The sequence below is a fragment of the Phragmites australis genome, chromosome 15, assembly GCF_958298935.1.
Source record: "Phragmites australis chromosome 15, lpPhrAust1.1, whole genome shotgun sequence".
NCBI classification, from domain to species: domain Eukaryota; kingdom Viridiplantae; phylum Streptophyta; class Magnoliopsida; order Poales; family Poaceae; genus Phragmites; species Phragmites australis.
Genome location: NC_084935.1, coordinates 4,096,865 through 4,115,756, shown reverse-complemented (window position 1 = coordinate 4,115,756; position 18,892 = coordinate 4,096,865). Strand labels below are relative to the sequence as shown.

Genomic DNA, 18,892 nt, shown 5'->3' with positions numbered 1-18,892 from the left:
GAGAGGAGAGGAGATCCGGGCGGATCCGCACGGGATGCCATGCCTCCCTCCGCTGGATGCTTCTCGGCCTCTCTCTCTCCCTCTCTGACAACCCTACCCCCCTTTATTTAGCTGTGGTCCAATGACGGTGCTGCCCCTGTGGTCCGCGCGGGCCCCGCCCGGCTTGAATAATCTGCGCACACCAAGTTTGACACGTCTCGTGGCGGAGAATAAAATGCGTTACGCGCACAAGGCCCTTGTGGAAGACACGCGGCGCGTGGGGCCGCGATGTTTTCTGGGCCCGCGTGCCAGTGAGGTTCACGCCGGCCGTTCGGTCTTAGTGTGGACTGGGCTTTAGGGTTTTCCGCAGGTGGGTGGGTGAATTTGCTTTGGGGTAGCGCTTTAGGGTTTTCCGCGTAGCGGAACATCACGTGGTCCGGGTCCATAGGGTTGCGTGGCTAAGCTGGTCTGGCCGTGTGGTCCGTGCCTACAGATCGGTGTATGGAATGGCGAGAAGGATAGGGGCGAGCCGGCAGGCATCATCAGTTCTCAGCACGATATACCCGTGATGGAGATACTATTGTTTAGTTGACACAGCAGGGCACCGCATGGATCGGACGGGTGGAAGGGAAAGATCCGACGGCTCTAGCGAGCGTTAGTAAACGGAAGCTGCCGACGTAGAAAAGGATTTTTTTGTCGAGGGGAAATACTCGCGATTAATTGCAAGGGCTGGGCGAGAGCTCTTCTGCTCGTCGGATGGGGCGGTGCACCGTTTACATGTCCACCGAGCCGTAGCTCTGCATGGCCCCACGTTGCGGGCGGGTCTCGTGCGCCAACGTGGACCGGGCCCACGCGCAGTCAAAGGTGGAGTGGAAGCGGGGTCCAGCCGGGCGGGGCATGGTACGAGTCGGCCGCGGGGGCCACTGTCACTGACGTCGGGGTGGATAGGGCACGAGAACGACCCCGCGGCGGTGGTGCGGGCCGCTGCGAAATGGGTCCTGCCGCCTTCGGTGCCGGATGATAAACCATAGATGATAGCATTTCCTAACTGCGCACATTGAGTAGTAAGCTCGCAACGACGTGCGTTCTAGTGATATCGACATGCTGGACCTGGGGCCATTTGTCAGTCACACGCTAAGGCTTCTTTTCATCTCGAACTATATAATCCTTTCTTTTGCGAGTGCAATATGATACATAATCTTGTGTTGTGACATGGAATGGCTCATTTTTCCGAAGGGAGCTAGAACACCAGCTTTAGTAAAGCTGGATCAATATGAAGTTTCTGTTTATCAGAGCTTCAGCTTTAAGAATATTTAGAGCCATCCATTTTTAGCTTTAGAAGTTTGTGAAGCTGAAACAGTGGTACACCTAGTCATCTTTTTTTATTTTAAATTAAAAATAATAATTTAAATTATTTTATTATAACCTATAACTTTAAAATCTTGTAAGTTGGAGCTCGACCAAACGGGGTCAATCAGACGGGCTCCCGTGGCCGTGAACGAAATGGCTGGCTCAGAGGCAACCGTTCTGTGCCTGGCGCGAGGCCGCAGGTGGCGCCAAACCAATGCCGTCCAACTGAACCAGTGGACAGGAACCACCTGCCACTGACGAACCGAACCCCGTCTCCCAAGTCCCAATTAGCCAGGCGGCGGCTCCTCTCAGTTCGTCTTGCTTCGAGCCTCCAGCGCCTCCGATCTGACGCGCGAATTACTCGGCTCACCTGACTCGCATGCGCGGCGGCCTCCGCGGATCGTGAGCCACAGCCATCGCCTTTTTTTGGCGGCAAAAAACCGTTGGTCACCTCCCTTGGTTGCGCAGTTGCGCGCCAATTCAGCTGTCCCTCATGGCGCCTCAGCCTTCGCACTCGCTGAGGGTGAGCCCTCCCACTGGCCATGCAGTGTGCAGGTGCTCCTCGGCCCCGCTCTTCGGGAAGCGGCTGCCGCTCGTCGTCGCCTTCCCCCGCGCCGGCCCCCCTGTGGCTCCCTGCTCGGCCGTGCAGGAGTCCTCCACCTCCACCACTGGTACCCCCTAGCTTAATCACGGCCGATTTCTCTATAAGAAAACTTAATTACTGGCTGTGCGAACAAGTTTTCCTAACCCATTGATCAGTACTGAGTGAAGCTTGGAAATGTCGGATACTTGAATGTGTGAATTTCTCTGAGCTCTAAAGTATGAACTCCTTTTTTATTGGTTGTTATTTTGATGCAGTTAGCGAGAAAAAGGAGGCAGCCGGTAACGAGAAGGCAACCACGGCAACGGCGAAGCCAGCTGCGAAGCCCAAGAAGGCCCCGGCGAAGCCGCTGCCAGAGATGATGCAGGAGGAGATCATTCCTCCGCTTAAGGCTGCTCTAGAGGCGGAGGAGAACGTGTCCCAAGTCGAGCTCGCGTTCCAAAACAACACGGTGAGTACTCAATAACCTGCAAAAATGTTGTAGCTAATGAACGGTAGCTGTTTCCGAATTGCAAAAACCGGAGCTTGTGATGTGGCATTGGTATTGTACATTTGTACTAGCATGCAAGATATAAATGCCTTAATTCACTGACTCAGATGCACATCGTAGTGGACTCCTTGAACTTGCATATACTGGTAGGCATGCTATTGCGGATCATCGGTGGTTGGGGATCTGATCCTTTTATCATGGCCGGTTTGAATAGGCATCCCGGTTTATGGCTTTGAAGGTTATTGCACCGAAGCATATCAAAAGCCATGGAGTAATGGATACACTTTCTACAAGTCCTTCAAAGTAGGCCAGAGTAGCTAGAGAAGCTGCCAAAGTTTAGCTCTTGAGGGTAACAAAATTACTACGAAATTTTCTTGGATTAATGCCACTCATCTCAACAATGAGAATGTTTGTGCAGTTCATTGGAGCATTGTAATGGAGAAGGATAAACTGATCAATTGTGTCAATAGCAGAATAGTGATCAAATCAGGCACATGCTCTAACATCATTCAATACTTTGTGACGGACAATGGTTTTGTCATTCCGTGCATCCACTATGTAGACCTAATTCCTGAGCATACTCTTTTATCGAGACATACTTATCACCTTACATCAATTTCCAACCACCACCGCTACACACAACGTTAACATAGCTGGACATTTGTTTGGGATTGCAAGATGCAAAAGCTCGAGATAGCTCCAACAAAGTACTTGGCAGATTTTTAATCCTTTTAGTGCTGGTGGATTGCAGTTGGAGGGTTCCTTCATAAAGGATGACGTCCCTTATTATTTTTGGGCCTTCTTTCCAAAAGGAGACCTCACAGGTACATACTATCTTATATTTCTGTCATTTCTTCCTTCAACTTCAATGTACAATGCGGTTTTCCTTGCTGAAAGTTGTGATGATAGGAAGATCCTTCATCAATCATCATTGGTGCATAACCTATATTTCGGGCCCTCGCTAACGAAATTTTGAATTTAACAATAAACATTACCATGCTTACTCTGAATACTATACGGCATAGATGAAAAACATCAGATTATTTCTATCTGCTTTGGAGTAGGATAGATATTTTTTTTTGAACCAACAGTAGGGTAGATCATATTTTGCAGCACTTTCAACTAAAATTCTAATTAAACATTACATGCTTTATTTTTTCTCAAAAAAATGGCAGGACTTTCTTACTTCCTCCGATCCCAAGTATACATCCATTAGGACATCAACACAGTCTCTAATATGGCACTTTAACTAATAATGTCTATAAAACTGTACTATTTCAAATAGAAAGAGTTATATGTTATGAATGTATTTGTCATGATGAATCGAGTAACATCAACCTTATGTTGTCAAGCTAGGTGGTTTTTTTAGCTATTGATGGTCAAAGATAAAAAGTTTGACTTAAGACAACCTAAAGGGACTTATATTTGGGATCGGAGGGAGTATTACTGAATACTGTATGACATGCCTAGATGAGAACCATCAGTTCTGTTTCCATCTACTTTACCTGCATTGTTTTGCCGCTAAAGATAGAAACTAGCATACCGAATTAGTACGAGGCACACACTAATCTCATAATGAATAATGCAGGACCGAAGGGCTTTGCGCTATCGTCTTACAGCAATGAGGTCAGCACCATCGAGCCCTTCCTTATCGATGAGAAGAGGATAACCGCCAAGTATGTGGTCTTCTGGGTTTACAAGAGGCTGGCCGGGCAAGGTATCCTTCCGGTCTGGAAGGAAGAGGAGGGTGAGGAAGAGGCTGCAAAATAGTTTGTGATCTCTCACTGTCACATACACGCAGGGCGCTGTGAACATATACAGTCAAATCATGTGTAAAGCTGTAAAGTTCATCTGCTGATAATACCAAAAAATGCTGATGGCCCTATCTAAGCTGTAGCTTTCAGGTACTTTAACAATTAGCATAAGCTGCACGGCCATTGATACTTACGAATCCTATTAGAGTGTCAACTGGCAGTGTTTGTCAACCAAGCCGAGGCCATCTTGTTGTGCTACATGATAAAAAAGGGTTCAGGCCTTCTTGTTGTACTACATGACAAAAAAGGGTTCAGGCCACCTTGCTGTACCAAAAAATGCTTATGGCCCTATCTACATGAATTAAAGTGGATTTACGGATATCTACGAATCGCTACACATCCCGCTTGTTCAACCAGTGGTTTCACCCCTCTCTCTCTCTAAAAAAAAAAGTGGTTTAGCTGATTTTGCTTCTCTTGGCTAGTGAATACGATCTGAAACCGATCATTTTCGGCGACAAGAAAACAGCCAGTAGAACTGCGACAGGCGTCATCTCAAGATTTTATTATCTCCCAGTCCTGCCTATCGCACTCTATCTCCTTCAATCCGTCGCCGTAATCCGGGAAGTGGATAATCTTGCCAGGAGAAATGAAGATATTAAAATGGAAGATGTATTGAATTTTCTTTTATGGAAGCTTTAGGCCTATGCCACCTTTTGAATACTCTTTTCGATTTATTCCACTCTTTCTGCATAACTCGGCACATGCCACTGGTTCCAAAAATTTTCCGGTCCATGCCACTCAGCCTCGAAAGGAGTTACCTTTTCAGCAAATTCTATGTACTCTTATGTTAGAAAAATGTTTAATCTAAATTAAATGGAGCTTGCACATATTTTTGTTTTAAGTGCTTACTCAACCTCGAAAAGAAGATGAAGGCGATATCAATCAAGATTGTTCTATCCCTATTTGGTAAGCTACGCCTGAGATTCAGGTAAGACATAAAGTTTATAAGATAAGATTATGTGATTTAATTATATGTTTTTAGTTTAAAATAAAAATAAGAGGTTTAAACAAAGATCTTCAATCTATACACGACTTACTCAAAATTTATAAAGTTAAAATAATTAATTCTATTATTTTTTAAAAAATTGAAACTCTGTCAAATAAACTCAAGTCAGCTCAAACTATGGGATCAGCTTTGTCAGTGTGGGTGATTTGTCCAGAGGATAATTGCAAAGCCCAATCGTTTAGTGGTTATCGATGAAATTACTTGCATTTTTGCGTAAGCATCTGCTAAAATTTTTACAACAAAAATTCTCGAACAAAACAAGAAAACCAAGATTTTTTTTTCTTCTCTACTCTAAAACTGAAGCACTGAACACAGACGCGCACACAGATACTGCAGTTGGCCCATATCGCCGGACGCCATGCTCGCCTACCTGCTCCACGCCGCCGCCCCTTACCCCCTCTCCCTCCGCTCGCCGCCGCCCGCCGCCAAGACCCCCTTCCTCCCTTCCCTCGTCCGCACTCCCTCACCGAGGCGCGCTGCAGCGTTCCCCCCCGCCGCCGCCGCCGCCGCCGCGGGCCCCATCGCGGCGTCGCTGCTCGAGGGCCCCGTGCTGGTCTGGGCGGGGCGGCTCTGCCTCTACTACGCGCTCCTCCACGTCGGGCTCGCCGGCTCGCCGCTCAACCCCTTCCTCTCCCACGGTCGGTAAAAGGCGGTTCGACACGGCGGGTTCGATTCGTGCTGTTTGGTTCGGGAATGAGGAAGGGTTTTGAGGTTTTCGGTGCTTGTGTGGTGCGCAGAGATCGGCGGTGAGGACGGCGCCGGGGACAGCGACCTAGGGTTCTCCGAGTGGACAGATAAGCTCCGTGGCGGCGCCTCAGGTTTCGTGCAGTTTCAAATTTAATTTATTTATTACTTGTTTACGCATTTCTGATTTATCTCTCATGCTCTGTTTGGTGATAACTGGTACCGTATGAAAGGTTTATACGGCTCTGCATCTGTATGTGTTAGGATAATTCGGATTCTGAAAAAGATAGTACAGTATTATTTTTCGAATCTGATAGGTAGTGAACTTTCTGCTGGCTAGGAAGGAGCAAACACATGGTGATAGGCAGTCTCGAATGTTTGGATGGGATTTGTCAGTTCTGGGACCAAAAGGTTGGAAAGCCACGTGTTTGTGTGGACAGGTTATGTTGAAGTTAGAGGACAGCTAACTTTGAGATATAGGTGTCAACTTACTGCACTGTCATGAGGTCGCATATTGGGTTGAAATGATTAGGGACTGTACTATGTCGAAAGGGGATTTGTTGTTCTGTCTGTGTGTTGGTGTTTGATATGTGAATGAGAATGTTTGGCGCACTTGCACTTGCGGGACAAGGACACCCAAGATGGTTTACATGGAAGGTACAAATGGGTTTTGTAGACTTAAAACTCTGAAAGAAACTAGCTTAGCAATGTTTGCATAGGTATGTTAAATCTTACGCTTTGATTGTCATTCTTAGTTAATTGTCACTTGTATGAGTATCACTACAAATTCTTCATTTGCTAGCTAGGAAGGACAGACTGACCAATATTGTTTTCAATCAGGGAATAGTTGTTTTAGCCTACCGTAAATGTTAGGGACGCTATTGTTGTAAAGGATCTCCACAAATGAAGTGCATTCTTATTCCTACTTCCAATTCCTGAGTTTTGTACTTGAAACTGAACACCTTTGGCTTTTATCGAAGTTTGAATAATTCATTTATTGTGTTAAATTCTCTATATTGATACCAGACACTATTTAATATATTACATAATATTACCCCCCCCCCCCACACACACACCCCAATTTGTAATGTTAATTGGATTTCTGTGGAGTTGGCATCTAGGAGGAAAAAGCCTAAACATAACCTGAGCAATAAATGACGGAAGCAGTTCACGTGTGGACCATCATGATTTTGATAATCACTTGAAAATTCTGTCCTATACTGTAGATACATAGAGTTGATGTACTTACAAGGAATGCAACTAAAAGAAATATTATAGATGGAATATATATACTGCGTATGGTTGCATACATAAAACTGTAGATTTGTATTGTTATGTAATGGAGACAACGATTCTACCTGTATGTACTGCTTATGGTTGCATACACAAGGAGGTGAATAATCCTGTGCCTATTCATGTTGATCAGGTGAAAAAGAAGCTCAGGATAAGAGGAAGCTAGTTAGCAAATGGAGGCCAACAACCAAAGGCACACTGAAAAGAACTTACCGAGTTCGATCAACAGAAGAAGGCAGGCGGCTTCTTAAAGAGATCGCTTCAGTTCTGTCCCAAGATGACCACTTCGTGGATGCTTCCTCTCACAAGGTAAAGCAAAAAAGTCCTGAGCAAGTGCGTTTGTCTACTGTTTTATGCATCATTTTCTATAAAAGTATATCTGACCTGTCAAAGAAGAGGTTTTAAACATGTTTTCTTTTTGTGAGCTTGTTCAGTTGTTCCTAAATCGGTAATCTGAATGTTTAAATTACCAATCAGGGTTGCCAAATAAGGAGGGAAAGTGCTCATGGAGAGAGCGTGTGCTGCTACAACGTACGGGCTTTGTTCGATGAGCTTCCTACTCCTCACCTGGTTCTGGAGATTACACCTTTTCCTGCTGGACCTCTTACCGATAATGACTACCGCAAGGCCGAGAGGCTTGAGATGGTGCTGAGGTTGAGCGCTTCCATTTAAAACTGGAGGCTGTTTTTCCATTCCAATTCCCCTCATACTCTTTTGCCCAAGTTGTAAATTGTCTACCAGTGGGCCTGTAAATTGATGCAGTTGGCTAAGAACTTGTTGTAAAAGTAAAACCCATGTTCTGCTTAGCATTTCTAGCAATTTGAGCTCACGATCACGTTCTTTAATTGGGCGTCTCACACTTTCCCTTTGCTAAGTAACTATATGCAAGTGATTGATTCTTGGAATTTATTGTCTGTCAGTCTCATCGTTATTCCTGCCAGCCTAGCATCGCTGCGCCACTGCTGCGAGAATGCAGATATAATATGCAAACTAGGAATCTTTGGTGTCAGAGGCTGTACTTTAACAATGAACGTGAAATATGGCATAAACAAGACCTCCAGTTACTCCTAAATAATAGCATAACAAGTCAAACAAAATCAAAGTCGCTGATTTTTATTTTGTTTTCTGTTATCTTTTGGATATTTCGTCACAAATGTTGTAGAGTATATTCTCTAATCAATACCATGTTAGAAAGCTCATGCTTCAGTGCTTCTGACATATCAATCAAATGCAAAAACTGATAAAAGCCAGGGGGCAGCTACTAAAAGTCAGACATTGCAAACTGCAAAGCCAGCCTAGCATACACAAAATCAACAGGTACTGAACCACACGAGCAAGTTTCGAGGTCTTCACCTCAGAATTCAGTACAAGGTATAGTCTATCAAGCACGGGTTCCAAATCTCCAGAAACAAACTCATAACCAGCCAGTGCTTTTAACTACAGGGAACTTGAAAGGACTCGCATATGTTTGGTTATTCTGAGACTGAAGCTGGTAAGCTACATGTCCAATACATATTCACAATTTCATAAGCCAAGGATGAGTTGCCACAGGCAACGCACCAGGTGATGGTGCTGTGCCCCATTTCACTTTCTTCACCTGATGAAGGAAACACGCTGCTGCATGCCATTCTTAGCAAGCTTTGCGTCTCCTCCACCTTGCGCGCTGAAGCTCCCGGTGGGACGGAAGCCAGCCGAGGGGAAGAAGATGCGGTCCTGGTTGGCCCTCGAAGCACTCGCGGTGTCAAGGGGAGCAGGTGTCGAAGGCGTGCGAGTGGGGCCACTTTGGGAGCTAGCGCTGTTGCCAATGACCTCTGTGCAGCTTGAACCACCTGATGCCTGCTGCTGCTGGCTCTGCTCCTGGAGCTGCTTTGTGTTGAGGAACCGCCCTCCTGATCCACGAGCCCGCTTCATGGCATGGCGGTGTCGAGATTCATGAAGGTATGGCTGAGAAGAAGGGGAAGCAAAATGCAGAAGAAATAGATCATGCGATTTTCAAACTAGAGAAGAACAGGAGATCAAGAAAGTGATGCGGAAGTATAACTGATACTAGTGTTGGCTAGTTATGGCAATTGTTCTGCATCCATGCGACTCTTTCGAAAATGTTTTTGTGACAAGTTCGAAATGACATTTTTCTTAAAAAAGCTAACCGAATGGAAATATTATATTCAGAGGGTCTTTTGTGAATGACCATGGAAAGCCTACTGAATTTTGTAGTCAAAGTTATGTATGCAGCAAATATGAAGGACTAACAAAAGCATCTCTTTTACCAACCCAGTACCAGAACGAACAAAATCAAAGGTATTACCTTCCGATCTTTCACCAGCTTATTTTGGGCCTCCAATTTGGCACGTATCTGCCTCCTCCTAAGGATTGCATGGTATTGCTTTGCATTAACAAATATTGGCTCTTCTGCTGCAGGTTCAACAGGCAACGGAACCCGAGAGTTTGTTGTATCATTTTGCTGGGGATGAACCTTGGTAAATAATACAAACGATGATATCAATGCAGGGCCATCAGTCTCACAAAGAAATTGTAGACATGCAAGAGCTTATGTGTAATCAAGAATGACAGCTAGCATGCCATAGAAAAAAATGTGGCAGGATGCAAGTATGGTTCAGTTTTTGTTCGGTTTTTTTTTTATCAGAAAATATCATAAATAAATCATGTTAAGTTCTATGTAAATTAAAAAAACTACAATTGTTGCTCCAGAAAAGGCCCCAACAATCGTTTGGTGCATTGCCCAGCCTCATTTAAAAACACTCAATTTTACCATTCCTGCTGCTTTGGAACAATAATTGAATTCAGTAATGTCCTTTACAATGAGGCTTTGTAACCACTAACATACAAGGATGATTAAAATCTCTAAAACTAAAAAACTTCAAATGAATCAGAAATTATTAATATGATCTTATCACCTTTAACTGTATAAAACTATACAGAATGTGACTGGAAATGTCAAACCTAGTGTGAACTTACAATGGCATGTGGAGCATATCCAGTCAATACCCCACCATAATAAACATCAACAGCATAAGGAATACATGCCTGGAACAGAATGTAGGAAGTCAGCCCAAAGCAGTGTCTAAGATTTTAAAAAAAGCTCGAACGTGGGGAGAAGACGTCCCCCTGGCTTTGTCTTAAGAGAGGGGAGTACCGAACCCTTTAGGGAGGTACTGCACAACCTGCGAGCACCCGGGTTTGAGCCCGGCCTCCTAGGTGGGCGGCCTCTCAACTGGAGGCTCTACCAACTGAGCTATTGCTCGGTTCGCAGTGTATAAGATTTAAGAAAGCAGCAATTCTCACAATGACATAGAACTTACAAAAGATGGGCTGTAATCTAGTTTTGGGGCCAAAAAGGCAGATCCTTGTTTCCCCAAGGACAATACTGACTTCGTCGAGTCCTGATTATGCTTCCCATGGCCATCATCATAGTCTGAAAAAAAACAAATTATGCAGTAATTCACCTTCTTAGATATGAGGCTTGGGCATTGGGAACATTGTTTGAGAGACAGGTCGGTAACAAAATGAAAGGCCCATCAAAACATTTTTTTTCAGATTTCTCAAACGGCAAGTTAAGGCATTGGTGAAGCTGGTAGTGGGAGCAAAGGAAATTCAAAAAATGCAGGATCATCATAAGACTACAACACAAGTGATAAAATTTTGATACATCCAATTCTAGTTTGAGTCTGTATAAAGATTATCTGTGGGGCACTCAAGGAGCACCTAAAAAGAATCTGAAAATGGCGGTTTAACACTGCATTAGCTCTTGGTAGAACTTATGACTACCATGAGATAATGGCAATATGGCATAACTGAGCTTGTGAAGAAATCATTGAAGGTATCTGAATACATTCAACCTGGAACTATCATCAGTTCATCACATCTCTAGTGAAATAATTTCAAACCAAGAAGTTTCATCCCAAAGGTGTAAAAAACAATAGAGGCAAAGGAAGAACATGATAACTGATAGCGTGGTTAAGGATAAGGCCATAAGGGGTTACCAGATTGCGTTGAGGTGTGTTGTGCATTTAGACTGCTCTCACTCACTGCGGATGCTTCTAGGTGGGACCGACCAGACTCTGATGAGGAGTCCCTATCATGGATTTTATGTCCGGATTGCTTCATCTGATAGACATTTCCTGACAAGAATCCCTACACATGTAGAATCTAGTTGATAAGTTTATCAATTGTGCCCTCTCAAAAAAAAATCAATTGTGGTGGCAAGCTGGCAAAATTCCAGGTTTCCAACATAAATAGCGACAGCTTACATGGTTGGACTTGGACATGGGATTGACTGGTTGATCCTCCATTTCCCGCAAAAGCGTGAGCATTATGAGATGGTATCACTAACTAAGCAACATCTTGCTTCTGGTAGTTCTGAGAAATCAGATGAATCGACACCTAAAGTAACCTTCATGGCAATTTGCCAGCATTAAATCAGCTGAATTGACAATGACATGCTAAAGAGCAAGAGTAATTGATGGCAGCCTCCTGTTACTTTGATTCATAATCATTCACTGGAATATGCTAAGCCACTTGAAGGGCAATAGACGATAGATATTACAACAGAAAAGACAAACAGACAAGCATAAATATGAACAAATGATAGAAAATAACAGAATCATAAGTACAGAAAGAGAACCATTCCAAAAAAAAAACAAGCAGAATCCTGCCACAAGTAGATAGATCATAATTCTGAAACTACCTGCACCAGGGGAACAAGCAGCTTGCACATGCACAGTGCCCTCAACTGGTGATTTCCATGTTTAGGTACAACACATAATAGATAAGGACCTAGTACAGCCCTCCACCTTCAATGAAATTAATCAAGAACTAATTGAAGGTGACATACCTATTTTATACAGCAATAATGTCTCTCATGACCAAGCAAGGTATGTTTTTTCCCCCATTCAGGTTCCTTTTAACTTGCTTCATACTAGAACATGATTCCTGCGAAATTCTATCTCAAATTAAGTCTGCTTTGTTCCTTCGGGAGTCGGACTACCCAACTCTACTCCTATGTCAGTCTCAATATACATCTATTGCAGGCAGCGCTCAAAGAGATATCCTAAACTCCTTTCATCAAGCATTTAGCTCCAAACAAGTTCACACTGACAAACCTGATTCGACACTCTTGATGTTCTAACATATATCTTCCTATAATCAAAAAGACTATCATACAACTAATTCAATCAGAATATCCAGAAATCACCACAATTCGCAGAAATTTAGCTTCAAGCCACCTAAGCCTACAAAAGGGATTGCAGATTTCCATCCACTCCACGGCCCAAAACACCGGTACGCCACCCCATGCAATCCACGATACAGCGACCAGCTCATAGAAGATGAGCTTTGAGGCTGCGACTTCTAGAAAGAACGCATCTTGTAATGTCGAACCAGGCTAAAGCTCATCCCAAGCAAGCACAGTCAAGAACCGAAATTAAGCAACACCAACCAAACAAACCTGTTTAAAACCACAAATTTCCGAGAAGCAAACCAAGAAAATGAAAGGGGGATATGTTGAGGGTAGCAAGATCAATGAAAAATTGAATCAAATCAATCGCAGAGCACGACTAAGGCATACTAACTGAGAAGGCAAGAACCAACAGAGCACGATGCCACTCCACGAAATGAAAGCAGGGGAGACATCCAATCTGCAGCAACAGTGCATCCAAGAACACAATTGACTAATTGAGGATTTCTCAGAGGGATCAGGAGAAACTGTACCTCTCTCTCTCTCTCTCTACCTCGCCTTCGAGTTTCTCTCTCTACTTCCTCCGGACTCTTGAGCCGGAGAGAGAAAATACGGCGAAGAAATGAGAGTACGGGCACGACGAGGTCTCTGCTGATGCCAAATATGCGCCTACTGTATAACCTCTTTTATGTCTTCTTCCGGTTTCTTATTGTTCCGGTGCAGTAAACAAACGAAAAATGTTTCGCCTTCTCTCCAGTGCTCGGTGCTCGCACGTCACCCACTTTCAATATCGTTAGGTGCACCAAGAATCAGATAGATGATGATCATAGGCTGACATTTTCCCTATGCTGCATGACTTCTTGCCTTCTTTTAGATTCTCAAGTGTTGTTAAGAAAATAATTTGATTTAGGAATAAATTTGTTGAAGTGTAATAGTAATTTATTCTCTAGAACATTTCTAGAGTTTCCAATGCGATAGTACCTTTGAAAATTTTGACATTGTATGCATATGAATAATTTGTGTTATCGTAGAAAAATGCTAAAAGTTACGATCAAAGGTATACTGAATCATATTGTATCTTAACCACAAGTAAGAGAAAACGAAGCAAGTACTGGCTCAAAAATGACATTGTTGAATTTATGACATGTAATTTGATCTTATTCTGAGTATTTTTCCACTAAATTATCAGCATGTTATAAAATTTCGTAATCCCATATGTTATCTTAGGTATAAAAAATGGAGATAATTAGAAGTATTTATTTCATCAAACATCTTTTATGGTGAGTAATATTTCATGTTTAAGTATCAACTATTTACCTGAAATGGAGTATATTATGTTAATTTTACTGACCTAACAACAAAGAGGACTTTCCATGTATAAGCTATGAGAGATACACAGGCAAACTTTAAATGGTCAACATGGAAATCAATGCTAATATACGTCTTGTGGTCGTTATGGTGGGCTCTCAGCACGACAAGCCTCTCTGTGGCGACTAACGCTCGATCCGAATTGGGACTCATGGCTTTGTGGTCGTGATCCTACGAGCGTCTATACTTTTGACTTTGCGCGAGTGGCTGGCTTTTGTTCCATGGCGTAGTCGCTCGCCAGTTAGGTTCATGCGTTCATGATGACTTTTGGTCCGACAAGTCCCTCGGTAGCGACCAACGCTTGACTTGGGTTGGGACCTGTGGTCTCGTGGTCATTAGGGTGGCTCTTAGCACGACAAGCCCCTCGGTGGCAACCAGCGTTCGATCTGAATTGGGACCCATAGTCTTATGGTCATGATCCCACGCACGTCTATACCGTTGACTTTGCGCGAGTGACCACATCTGGTTCTCACCCCATCAAGGTGAGCGATCGGGTGAAAAAAACTTGGCTGTCAGGGAACCAAACACAGATTCTAATAGTTTTAGCTCTCGACCGTCTAATCGGAAGAAGAAAAACTCCGACTAGGCAGTCAAGCCTTTGGAATGGAAAAACTTATAATTTGGTGGGAAATCGTTTCTGTTCATGAAATCCTACAAAATAGAGAGCCTAGTTTCTAAAACTTTAAAGGACTTACAAGTCATGTTTTCACGCTCGTCCGGAAGGCCTCGCAAAATAGGAAAACATGATAGTTTCCGAGCAGCCTTACATATAGAACTGATGTTTCGCAAGCTATGTGATTTGTGGTCAACCTTTGTGGCGAACTTGACCATGCCAGGTCGAGAACTATAGACCGCATCGGGGTTGCCTATGACCAGTGGTCGTGGAAATGCCTAGGGCTTCGTCGGCAATGGGCTGCTCGGATTTAGAGCACATTCACGAAACTCTTCGCTCGAGTCTGTATCACCCTCTCGCCACTCCACTTGGTCACTACCCGAGTAGTTGGTGTAAGACCCCAGCCCAGGATCTCCTGTGTCACCGGTATCAATCTTTGGATCAAGTAGCTGATACGCATAGTACAACAGTTGTAGTATCACAGATAAACTTCGTACGTAAGTATTAAGGTTATAACTCATACTGTATATTACAAATCTGGCCGAACGGCCAACAAAAAACACAGCAGAAAGCCAGGACCCAAGCCACAAGCAATTAGGCTGCGAGCGTGACTTCTATGACTACTCTTCATCCTCGCCTTTGCCTCTGGCGTTGGCGACGACTGCTTCCTCATCTGAATGACAACAAGAGTGAGTACAGAATGTACTCAGCAAGCCCTATACTACTTCTGGGTGTTGATAGATGCATAAAGGGGTAATTCAAGAATAAAGCTTTACGGTTTAGTTTTAAGTGTAAAGCGGTTTATGTAGATATTCAATTGTATCATCTATTATTGACTTTAAAACAGTTTAAATGGTTTAAAACAAGGTAACAAGCTTTATCTGAGGGTTTTTCTGTCCTATGAGGGTCTACATCTCGCTCCGCAGTCCCTATCATTATATCAGGTGTACCTCTAGTACCACACAGTTTTCTGGCGAATTGAGCCAAGAATCTCATCATACGGACATCTAGTCCACACGCTCACTCATCAAGACACACGCACCCGGAGTCTAGTCAAATGTGGTTATGCTTCGCATGTCCATGACCATGGACACGCTTATTTGAATAGATTTACACTCTGCAGAGATTGTCCACTGTACCCACGTGATATGCTCAGCCTCCAACCGTTGCAAACGGAGGAGCGAATTATACCGAGACACTTCAATCACCTTTCATGCTGGACTTTTCTACGAGATTTACCCCCAAGCGCTAGAGTTCATGTACTGAAGGTCAGTCCCCTTTTTAAGCTTAGGCCGATTCTAGAAACCTCCAAACAGGTCCTTAAATGGCTGAGGCAGGTATCTTCTGGTAATGGATACCACAGAGGTGACTCAAGCCCTCAAGAGCATCCTCATCCAGAGTACTACTCCACATACCCTCGCCAAAACAGTTTTCACTTATTTTTACACATCACCCTCCACATCTCACATAACATTAAGGATTTCACAACCATCAAGGATTTGATATATGAGTTATTATTGATAACAATAATCTTATCTCCGATGAGAGGTGTTTTAAAAGCGACGTCTTCGAGGAGACATATTCAATCATAAACATGCTACATACCAAGACGTCGTCATTTATTAATATAGATAGCAACAAGTAATCCCAAAGTGATATGTATTTTGGATGATAATATTTATGGCATAACAAGTGTTTAATAGGATTAACTACTACAAGCAGTTTGTAAGCGCATTGCATAGCACATGTGATATAAGTCCAGTTTTAGTTGATCATGTAGATTAGTTGAAAAAATAGGTTCAATATGATCAAGAAGATAGGACTTGCCTTCTCCAGAGTTTTCTTCAAATTCTTGGTTCGGGATCCTCCTCGCTCCCGACACTTCCCGCGCAGAACTCGCAGAAATCGTGTGCTTATGCAATTACAGCTATGATCAGCAACTAGCTATACTAGAGAAGAATCAAATAACACAAAATAGAAAGCTAATGAGTCATAATGGATATCACAATGTGACAGATGAGTAGATCTCAATTTTAAATGAATTTCAGCGAAAGAATCGTTAAAATCAGAGCCAAAATGAAGAAGTTATAGCCCCCAAAAGATTTAATCTAACATTAAATCAGAATATTACGAAATAATACTATTCATATATGGGACCCATAGGTGGGGCCCACTGAACAGTAGCATGGCCCCACATGAAATACTGATTTGGTGGGACCCAAATGAACAATGCTGGATTGGGCTGAATTGGGCTTAGATGGGCTGGGTCCGGGCCTGGATGGGCCTAGCCAGGCTTTGGGCTGCACAGTATCAGGCCGCATAGTGCTGCCTCACTTGGGTTTAGGCCGGGTGGCTTAGCGGGTGCGGAGCTGGGCTGGCCCCCTGGGCACGTGGCCTTTGGCGGCTGGGCCGCATGGCGCGTGAGCGACGGTCTGGCTAAGCGCACGCGTGCGCGTGCAGGCGCACCGCCCCGGGCAGAGCGGCAGAGGGAGGGGAAAAATAGGCAGCGACGAGTGATTTGTGCCAGCGAGACACTTGAGATCTCGCTGGAGTTGGGATTCCACCGGGGTTTCACAACGACCAGTGGATGCCAGCTTCTACGTGTTACGACGGATGCAGCGGGAGGCTTATCGATGACGGGAGCAACACCAGATGGCGGCCGGAGAGGGGGCAGCGACACGGGCAAAATGGGAAGCACCTCCCCTGCACTAGGAGGTGCTAACTTGCAAAGAAAAGGAGCCCGAGGCCTCTAGGCATCGTGACACGATGGCCGACCACAACACAGAGCACAAGACACATGCCGACGGCGACCACAACACGGTGGTAGAAGGCCTTAAGCACGGCGGCGCACGGCTACACGAAAAGGAGGTACGGAGGTGGCTACTAGCTACCTAGGAGGGAGCGCTAGGGGTCTGGACTACTCATCACGCTCAGAGACGACGATGGGCAGGGCGGCAACCAACAACTCATCGAAGGGGTGGCGGTGGTTCTGCTCGGCTCCGGCTCGGACGGTCTCCCGTCAGGCTTCCAGACAATGGAGAGCAGCATTGGGACGGCGATGCGGCCCTGGAGCTCCTTGACGGCTTGTGGATGGTGAATCGACGACGACGAGCTACGGTGGTGTGCATGGCGGTGGCAGCGGTGAAACAGGGAAAAGGAGAAGGAGAGGGGGCCGAGCTACACTATTTATAAAGAAAGACGGAGCAGTGAGGCGGTGAGCACGTGATGTCAGACAGACATCGACGGACAGCACAATGGCGAGGCGGTGGGGCGGTGCCCACAACGTTTCCCATGGTGTGGGTGCTCTACGCCGTCCACACACGGGCAGGGTGCTAAAGTCGCGCGGCATGGGCGGAGAGAGAGCGAGAGAGAAAGGAGAGAGCGGGAGAAGCGGAGGTCGGTTGGGGCGTGCGGGGATATTTCTCGGAGAGGGGAAAATGGCGGTCGGGGAAGCAGTGAGGTGGAGGAGGGAGGAGAAAGAGGAGAGGTGCGACGGGCGCGGTCGGATGGGCGACACATGGTCGGCCACGCTCGCGCGGACGCGCCCACGAGTGAACTGACTAGCGTGCGGCAAGTTGGGCCGAGGGGCATGGTGGCGGCCCAGCGTGGGAAAGAAGGAGAGGGGAAGGAAAGAAGAAGAAGGCTGTGGCGGCTGGATGGGCAAAGAAAGAGAGGGAAAGGAGGAAATCCAACCCGGGGAGAAATGGAAGAAAAGAAGGAAAAGAAAAGGAAAAATGAGGAGAAAGTTTGGAATGAATTCAAATGGAGTATTTGAATTTAGTTTTAACCTTGGGATAGGATCAACTCATTTGAACATATTTGAATTATGATTTGGACTTGGATCTTGAGATTCTGAAGATGATTTGAATCAAAGGATTTGAATTCGAATTGGATTTGAGTTGAATAAAATCTAAGAGTAGATTTGAAATTAAGAGACATTCGATTTCAAATCTTCACACAAAGAACCATAAAGATCTCAAACCAATGCATATGAACTAATTTAATGCAAGGATTATTTTAAAATTGATTCTATTGCAGTTTGAAACACCTATTCAATTTAGTACACTTAATATATATGAATGTATACATACTGGTATATATACATTCATATACTTATTTTCTTAATCTTAGTTAGCCTAATTAATCATAAAAAGTTTTAATTTGGAGTGAAATTTGTAATTAATTAACATGTTTAAACTCAGGATGTTACAGTTAGCCATTGAAGGTGGTCGATAGGCGATCTCCGACTAGCGAATCGAGTCTCGTGGTTCGTAGTTATTCGATGCTTTTGCTGATTGGTTGATATATCGGCTATGTTACAATCATAGCACACATCATTTCATCAGCTTACAAGCATCCTAGAGGGCCGTGCGCCGAGAGAATACTTACCGGAACGCTTTTCTGACCAGAGAGCAGTATGAAGCGTGACCACCACTGATGCCACCGAGGATGTTGGGAAACGTTGCGCTCTCCCTTCTTGGGTGACGTATTTCAGTAAAA

General features: G+C 44.5%; 3 protein-coding genes across 10 annotated transcripts; 2 read left to right on the top strand and 1 right to left on the bottom strand.

Annotated features, from left to right (window-relative positions):
* Nucleotides 1-1,525: 1,525 nt before the first annotated feature.
* On the top strand, nucleotides 1,526-4,555 carry LOC133892819 (uncharacterized). The gene is made up of 4 exons (XM_062333783.1): nucleotides 1,526-2,000; nucleotides 2,188-2,381; nucleotides 3,172-3,244; nucleotides 4,009-4,555. Exons 1-4 carry the CDS (start codon nucleotides 1,823-1,825, stop codon nucleotides 4,188-4,190), a joined length of 627 nt encoding a protein of 208 aa, XP_062189767.1. The 5' UTR covers nucleotides 1,526-1,822; the 3' UTR covers nucleotides 4,191-4,555.
* Nucleotides 4,556-5,529: 974 nt separating this feature from the next.
* Nucleotides 5,530-8,062, top strand: LOC133892818 (uncharacterized). 2 transcript variants are annotated; one of them, XM_062333782.1, is made up of 4 exons: nucleotides 5,530-5,878; nucleotides 5,978-6,058; nucleotides 7,360-7,526; nucleotides 7,695-8,062. In XM_062333782.1, the coding sequence occupies exons 1-4, from the start codon at nucleotides 5,599-5,601 to the stop codon at nucleotides 7,887-7,889; spliced, it is 723 nt and encodes a 240-aa protein (XP_062189766.1). In that variant the 5' UTR covers nucleotides 5,530-5,598; the 3' UTR covers nucleotides 7,890-8,062. The 2 variants fall into 2 exon arrangements, with proteins under 2 accessions (XP_062189766.1, XP_062189764.1); XM_062333780.1 differs by having other exon boundaries at nucleotides 5,531-5,878; nucleotides 7,351-7,526.
* Nucleotides 8,063-8,476: 414 nt separating this feature from the next.
* LOC133892816 (nuclear transcription factor Y subunit A-3-like) lies at nucleotides 8,477-13,098 on the bottom strand. 7 transcript variants are annotated; one of them, XM_062333776.1, is made up of 8 exons: nucleotides 12,945-13,095; nucleotides 12,070-12,167; nucleotides 11,486-11,628; nucleotides 11,219-11,369; nucleotides 10,538-10,650; nucleotides 10,194-10,262; nucleotides 9,523-9,690; nucleotides 8,477-9,161 (listed from the first exon to the last, which is right to left on the bottom strand). In XM_062333776.1, the coding sequence occupies exons 3-8, from the start codon at nucleotides 11,546-11,548 to the stop codon at nucleotides 8,811-8,813; spliced, it is 915 nt and encodes a 304-aa protein (XP_062189760.1). In that variant the 5' UTR covers nucleotides 11,549-11,628; nucleotides 12,070-12,167; nucleotides 12,945-13,095; the 3' UTR covers nucleotides 8,477-8,810. The 7 variants fall into 7 exon arrangements, with proteins under 7 accessions (XP_062189760.1, XP_062189763.1, XP_062189759.1 ...); XM_062333779.1 differs by having other exon boundaries at nucleotides 11,486-11,618; XM_062333775.1 differs by lacking the exon at nucleotides 12,070-12,167 and having other exon boundaries at nucleotides 12,945-13,098.
* Between the last annotated feature and the right edge of the window lie 5,794 nt (nucleotides 13,099-18,892).